Source organism: Rhipicephalus microplus, chromosome X (genome assembly GCF_043290135.1).
Source record: "Rhipicephalus microplus isolate Deutch F79 chromosome X, USDA_Rmic, whole genome shotgun sequence".
Taxonomy (NCBI): domain Eukaryota; kingdom Metazoa; phylum Arthropoda; class Arachnida; order Ixodida; family Ixodidae; genus Rhipicephalus; species Rhipicephalus microplus.
This window is the reverse complement of record NC_134710.1, coordinates 70,139,597-70,147,592: the sequence shown is the minus strand read 5'-3', so window position 1 is coordinate 70,147,592 and position 7,996 is coordinate 70,139,597. Positions and strand designations below refer to the sequence as shown.

The following is a 7,996-nucleotide window of genomic DNA, read 5'->3' as shown; positions in this document are numbered from 1 at the left end:
GCTGCTGTAGGTAATTAAGATCGATTATGAAAAACCTTTAATATCCATTTTAGGGCTAAGTGCGTTTCCTTTCGTCACAGAAGGCATTCCAAAAAGATCGATCCAGCTGTACATGTTGCGCGCTAATTTTTTCCGGCGCTGAAGGAAGCCTGCCAAATGTGAAATAAAACCCCGTGTCCATGCTCATGCGCTGCCACATTGCACCGATCTCGGGCATACTTCGAGCGAAAGAACGGAGCTTGCGGACCGCGACGAAACGAGCGGCAACAGTTTCGGGCATCGGCTTCGCAGTGTAAGCATTTTCGGCAGTCGCGCGCGGCAAGAAAGCGCCGTCCCTTTCACAATTGATAGGTTGACTGTTGCACGCCTGCTACCATGGCGATAGTTATAGCGCGAGAACCGAACGACGATAAAGAGACAACAAGAACATGAAAGAGACGTGTCCTTCATGTCTCTTTGTCGTCATTCTGTTTTCGTGCTATAACTATCGCCATGTCCTACCAACAAGCCCAAGCTGCCACACTCCTTCCATGGACTACGCCTGATGTCAACCGTGACAAAAAATCTGGAGTTTTTTCTTACCATTGACCGAAGGTGGTCAGAAAGTCCATGCGTCTATATAGTGCGTTTTACATGACAGCGTTAAAAGGCTCGTTTCCCAGAAATTCAGGTGTTGGCATCGTTGATTGGGAGCGAAAAATAATCTTATGCGTAACAGAAAAACTAAGAACGATGCAAAAAAATAAATAATAATAATGATAAAATTTTTGGCCAGAGTTGAGATAGCAGCCGCTGCGATTGCGTGGCAAGTAGATGATCTAGCACACGGCCACGTGCCTGCTTGTGAATTCCTATTGAGTACTCTAAATCGTTCACCACTTTTTTTAAACCCAAATAAACTTCCCCTGCTTGGAATTGCAGTTAAAGTAACTTTCATGCTTTACATACACACGCAGCCTGTACACATGCTTCACAATAAAACATAAAATATTACGGTAATCATCATTGGTACAAGCACCCATTCAATCAGGCGCAAGAACATGCAATTTTCATAACGACTTCGTGGATTAAAGCCAGTAACCCACTACTAAAGGCACACAAGCTACTGCGCCTGTTTTCTTAAGGCCACGTAGTGGTTGCTTAACAAGTTCAAAGAAGTGTCATGCCTTCAGTATTTGAAGTATATGCCCTAGCAACAGAATATTCCTACCACATTCAACTAATAAACTCCTAAGTGTGAAGCTTTGGGCCCCCCAAAAGTTTTTTTTTTGCATTGCTTGTATTTATGGCGCTGTTTTATTTGCATCTGAGTAACAGCAAAAATTGTTTACCCTGCTCTAAACACAGCACAACGTCAGAATAAGTCGCAACTAGAGCCACCGAATATTCCACAGTGCTACAACGACCTATCATTAAGATATGAACAGAAAACTTCACGTGAACACTGCATCAATATTTTTAAGGCGTCGACTTTCGCAGGAAATAAGAATGGGCGGAAAATGGGTGACACAAGCACTGGCACTCTGTCATCTCTCAGTGGTCCGCCCCAATTTGCGCTGAACTCTTCACCTTTAAAGCTACGCACAAAACACAACCGCACTTTTATTGATGCTTCAATATAGTAGGACGAAAATGACTCTTCAATAGGACTTTATTAGCAATAATAGAAAACTATATAGCCCGACAATTTCTGTATACTAGCCATACAAATGGTTCAGATCATGGGATCGCTGGCGAACAGGCTACAGAAGGCGTATTTCATAGACCGTTCGGCGCAGCATAGGATTATCATGCAGGCGAGTGAATCCTTGACTTGACAACTGCCCTACTGAGGCGGTGAAAGTGAGTTCAGTGGAACTACTTCCTCCTTCCAAGTCTTCCTTCGGCGATTCCGGCTGCTGTGGACCGTGTAGGCTCGATGTAGACGCAAGCAAACACTTGGTAGGACACAGGAGCACGGCGCTTGTAAAATGAGGCGTAGTCATGCACTCTTTTCACGAGTTCCTGCATGGTGTTAAAACGTACATTTATTCTCTACCAATGCCACCAAGATATATGCAAAATATATGGAGACGAAATTTAAAAAAAAGAAGATATGGCATGCAATATTGGGTGCTGCATGTGGTGCAACGCAGCCGCGAAGCTTGTATGAACATTACTTATGCGTTGCTCAAGCGTCGAATATTAGGATGTCTGCTTTGTCAAGGCTCCCTGATTCAAAAGTTGGCAGGAACGCGTCATATGTAAGTGATTCGCGTTAATGAGTTTGATAACGGGACTAACCTGCTTCACGGGGGGATCTTGCGTGAGACGTCCACATCGCATTGGCTCCTGCGATGTTGGTCGGGGTGTTGTTGCGCATGGTCGCCTATTTGGGGGCCGCTGCGTCGGAAACATCGTGGCCACGGCCTGCCACACCTTGCTGCGCCCGTCGAAGTCGTCCTCTCTCGGCGTCTTAGCTCTGCTCCGCCATCGCGTACTCGCCGTAAGGCACTCCATATTGCCTGGAAGCACTCTTGCTACCTCCTTCTTCGAAGGAATGGAAAGGTAACTGAGAGCAGCTCTGGTACGTAGCCTGGTTTCGTCGTAGCGGTCAGCGCTGACGACTCGTTTCCTGATTGGCTCCGCAGACGCCTTCAAACACGCGCTACGTGGCCTCGTTCCTCGCGCCCCACAGTTTGTTTGTTTGTTTGTTTGTTTGTTTGTATCCTCTAATCCATGGCTCGTACCCACTCTGGGGGATTGGCCAAGAGAACATATAGTTTCATATGGGCGATAACTGCATTATTGCTTACAACGAAAAAAAACGGGGGGGGGGGGGGAGTTGTATTGTGAATTGTTAAAAAAAACAAAGAAACCAAAGATTAAGATTGTGAGAAAAAAGAATCAACAACAAAGTAGACACTAATAGCTACAACTTGATTTTTGGAGCCGACCAGACAGCTGGTTTCGCCAAACACGAATAATTTGGTATGTCACGGATTTATCCAGAATTGAAAATTACTTTTACCTCCACAGAATCAGCTGTTATTGTCGTCTTTGCCTCTCACAGCTTTGGCCATCAGTGAGAGAATTCTTTCTTCTTTTCTGTAGTTTCGGAAATATTTCTTATATAAAAGTGAATAGAGTGCTTAAATATAATTAAACAGCAATGATCAATGATAGTGTATCACCATAATTATATAAATGATTACGTATAAATGTTTGTAAAAAGTAAGGTAAAAAAGTACTTTGTCATACTCTCGATGCTCTAAGCAGTTTCATTCTCGTCTCAAGCACGTTCAATCACTTTGCTGAAGGTATAAATAAATCCAGAATGCTGTTTGACGGATATGTGCACACTCACTCATATGTTCTGGCAGCGCCCGGTGTTACGTAGCGCCAAGTTCAGCACAAAAACAGAGGACTTGGAGAGGGCCCTTAGAAGCTACCATCTCTCAACTGGCGGAGGGCCGTGGACTTATTGTACGGGCGTGGGCGCACTCAGCAACTCCAGTAGACCGCCCCTTCCGCGTTTCGTGGGGTGTGTGATCGAGGGCAGGACCAAACCAAGCCATTTTCATCTAATGTCATGCTAAATCCATGTATTGGCAGCCACAGTGCACAAGCTGGGTCTAAATATGTCCACAGGAACACCACTCTCCTCAGAGTGTACCATCTTCTGTGTAAAATTTTGCCTAATTGACTTCGCAGTTAGTTATTAGAGGCCAAAAGAAGGTACCTGTAATTCTAATATTTTGTTATACAAGAGAGAAATGTGAATACCCAACGCAGAGTTTTTCAACTTGTCAGGTAAATGGTCCCACTTCTGAGGTTCAGGGCGTGGGTTCGACTCTCGGTCATGGCGGCCGCTATTCGATGAAGGCATGCCGCGGAAACACCCATGTACCTAGATTATGTTCCCGTTAAAGGATACCAACGAAGCCTCAATTATTACCAAGTGTCCCACCAATACCTGCCTGACAAGCACATCATGGTTTTGACGCGTAAAACTACAAAAATAATTCATTTATTTGAAATTTATGATAAACTAACTTTATACAGTGAATTAACGTGCTTGAGACGAGAATGAAACTGCTTAGAACATCGAGATTGTGACAAAGTACTTTTTTACCTTACTTTTTACAAAAACTTATACGTAATCATTTATATATCTATGGTCATAAACTATATCGAACATTGCTGTTTTAATATATTTATGCACGATATTCACTTTTATATAACAAAAATTTACGAAAATCAGAAAAGAAGAAAGAATTCTCTCACTGACGGCCAAGGCTGTGAGAAGCAAAGACGACGAAGACGGCTCATTATGTGGGGCGCTCATCTAAATTCAAACAGCAACGTGGAGTACCTCAAGGGGCGGTCCTATCTCCGCTGTTATTCAATGTGTTGATGAGCTCAATTCCCATTGAACGAGATATCACTGTCTACATTTATGCAGACGACATTGCATTTTTCGTTGCAGACAGTGACATTTATTCTTTGCATCAAAAATTGCAAAAGTACATGTATTCTCTTGAAATTTGGCTGCATTCAATTTCATTGTCTCTAAACATCAGTAAAAGTGCGCTCCTGGTGTTCCCTATAGCAGATTCTATTCAAATTTCAGTACTTTATAATCAGGAACCGATTCCACAAGTAGAGTCTATCAAATATTTGGGCATTATTTATAACGAGAAACTTAACTGGAGCCCTCACATAGACTATAACGTGGCAAAGGCACAACGAGCTTCAGGCTTATTGCGAAGGTTGAGCAACAGAAAATATGGGTTACGTAGACACACCTTATTAATGATATATAAAATGTACATGCGCCCAATACTCGAATTTGGGTGTATATTATTTTCGGGTGGCCCTACGTACAAAATTAAACCGTTAGTTCTATTAGAGCGAGAAGCGTTACGGTTGTGTTTGCGACTCCCCAGGTATGTCGCTATTAATGTACTATATCAGGAAGCTCGCATACCAACTATTCTTTGCCGATTCCGTATCTTAACAGTACAAACATACTTGAAATTTTACGGCTTATCAGCGAGACGGTCTGCATATGCCTTTATTAGTGACCCCGACGCCTTCTTCCTCGCTCACTGGCCACGCTTTCGTACTCCCCAGATTATTTTTGTACAAAAGAAACTTGAAAGCATAAAGGTGGATATCAGATCGGTAATTGGAACCAAAGCATTAAATCACAATATTACGATAGAATGTGATGAAATTTTTCCCCCACTATCTAAGTTTCAATCTTCGAGTTACTTAAATGACAGGTTAGAAGACTACATAGCTCATGCGGAAATAAAGAACATAATAGCCACAGACGCTTCTGTGAATAAAGAAAAGGCAGCAGTAGGAATCGTCTCAGATTACCTCGGTTGGTCATTCTCGGTAAGACTACCAGACTTCACTCCGGTTTTCGAAGCTGAGCTCCTGGCTATTATTTTAGCGCTACGAAAACTTCCTTCAAACGAAGAGAGTGCAATGATAATTACTGATTCTCTTTCGCTGTGTACTACTCTCACAGCTTCAGAACAATCAAGAGCTCTAGCGACATTACAAACATTAGTTCCACCTCATGTGAAGTTCCTGAAGTTAGTCTGGGTCCCGGGACACTGTGGCATACGGTTGAATGAAATAGCCGATTCACTATCTCGAGCCACACTTGATGGCCCTGTGATCTCGGTACTACCAGAATCGGAACACATAGTGTCGATCAGATATAGAAAATGGGCTATTTATACGGATATTATGGAAAATATTACTAAATATACGGACTATCAGCACCTAACATACCCCTGGAAACCTCAGTGGAGTCAATCTAAAAAGTTAGAAGTTATTTTAACCAAATTTCGATGTCGTGTCCCTCCATTAAACTTTTACTTGCACAGAGCTGGTCTGGCGATATCCCCCCTGTGTCCATTCTGTGAAGAAACGGAAACAATAGAGCATTACTTTATAACATGTAAAAACTATTCATTAATTAGGAAAAGACTTTTAATTGTTCCGTTTCAAGCAGTAGGTTTAAATTTAACTGCAGATAATGTTCTAAGTTTCGGTGCCTTTAGCTTGGGACATTGCCACAGGAGCGTATTCGATGCTGTATGCAATTTCATTCGAGAATCAAAGCGCATGTCATAATAATGCCTGCTTAAATATATTTCTGAAGACACTTGTCTAATTTTGAATGAAATTTGCATATTCATTTGATTGTGACCGGGTGAGATAAGCTCGATTGTCTGGTCTACTCAAAATTTCTGTCTTCCACTGTAGTATTACCTCACCTTTTCTCTTCGTGATTCAATCTTCAATTATTTGTTTAGTTTAATATTCCTTTTTAGTTAATTATTATTTTCTATTACATCATTAGTTTTTTCATTAAGGATAAACCTTTTAATATATCTCATATAGGATACTTCTAGATTTCATGGCCAATCCCCCATAGTGGGTATGTGCCAGTGCGAAGGGGCAACAACAACAACAACAATGTGGGGCGCGAGGAACGAGGCCACGTAGCGCGTGTTTGAAGGCGTCGGCGGAGAAAATCAGGAAACGAGTCATCAGCGCTGACTGTGACGACAAAACCAGGCTGCTCCATAACCTCTCAGTTGTCATTCCATTCCTTCGAAGAAGGCGGTAGCAAGAATGCTTCCAGGCAAGATGGAGTGTCTTACGGTGAGTACGCGATGGCGGAGCAGAGCTAAGACGCCGAGAGAGGACGACTTCGACGGGCGCAGCAAAGCTTGGCAGGCCGTGGCCAAACACTTTGCAACACGGCGGCCCCCAAATAGACAACCATGCGCGACAACATCCAGGCCAACATCGGAGGAGCCGATGCGATGTGGACGTCTCGCGCAAGATGCCCCCGTGAAACAGGTTAGCCCCGTTATCAATCTCATTAACGCGAATCACTTACATATGACGCGATTGTGCCAACTTTTGAATCAGGGAGCCTTGAGAAAGCAGACATCCTAAGATTCGATGTTTGAGCAACGCATAAGTAATGTTCATACAAGCTTCGCTGCGGCGCTGAACCACATGCAGCACCCAATATTGCATGCCATATCTTCTTTTTTCTAAATTTCGTCTCCATAGATTTGCATATATCTTGGTGGCATTGGTAAAGAATAAATGTACGTTTTAACACCATGCAGGAACTCGTGAAAAGAGTGCATGACTACGCCTCATTTTGCAAGCGCCGTGCTCCTGTGTCCTACCAAACGTTTGCTTGCGTCTACATCGAGCCTACACGGTCCACAGCAGCCGCAATCGCCGAAGGAAGACTTGGAAGTAGGAAGTAGTTCCACTGAACTCACTTTCACCGCCTCAGTAGGGCAGTTGTTAAGTCAAGGATTCACTCGCCTGCATGATAATCCTATGCTGCGCCGAACGGTCTCTGAAATACGCCTTCTGTAGCCTGTTCGCCAGCGATCTCTTGTTCTGAACCATTTGTATGGCCAGTATACAGAAATTGTCGGGCTATATAGTTTTCTAATATTGCTAATAAAGTCCTATTGAAGCGTCATTTTCATCCTACTATATTGAAGCATCAATAAAAGTGCGGTTGTGTTTTGTGCGTAGCTTTAAAGGTGAAGAGTTCAGCGCAAATTGGGGCGGACCACAGAGAGATGACAGTGCCAGTGCTTGTGTCACCCATTTGCCGCCCATTCTTATTTCCTGTGAAAGTCGACGCCTCAAAAAAAATTGAAGCAGTGTTGACGTGAAGTTTTCTGTTCATATCTTGATGATAGGTCGTTGTAGCACTGTGGAATATTCGGTGGCTCTAGTTGTGACATATTCTGACGTTGTGCTGTGTTTAAAGCAGGGTAAACAATTTTCGCTGTTACTCAGATGCAAATAAAACAGCGTCTTAAATATAAGCAATGCAAAAAAATATTTTGGGGGCCCAAAGCTTCACATTTAGGTGTTTAATAGTTGAATGCGGTAGGAATATTCTGTTGCTAGGGCGTATACTTTAAATACTGAAGGCATGACACTTCTT

At 43.0% G+C, this 7,996-nt stretch overlaps 1 protein-coding gene across 1 annotated transcript; it reads right to left on the bottom strand.

The window, feature by feature from the left end:
- Positions 1 to 1,644: 1,644 nt before the first annotated feature.
- LOC142776873 (uncharacterized) lies at positions 1,645 to 2,579 on the bottom strand. The gene is made up of 2 exons (XM_075881211.1): positions 2,284 to 2,579; positions 1,645 to 2,004 (listed from the first exon to the last, which is right to left on the bottom strand). The coding sequence occupies exons 1-2, from the start codon at positions 2,497 to 2,499 to the stop codon at positions 1,858 to 1,860; spliced, it is 363 nt and encodes a 120-aa protein (XP_075737326.1). The 5' UTR covers positions 2,500 to 2,579; the 3' UTR covers positions 1,645 to 1,857.
- Between the last annotated feature and the right edge of the window lie 5,417 nt (positions 2,580 to 7,996).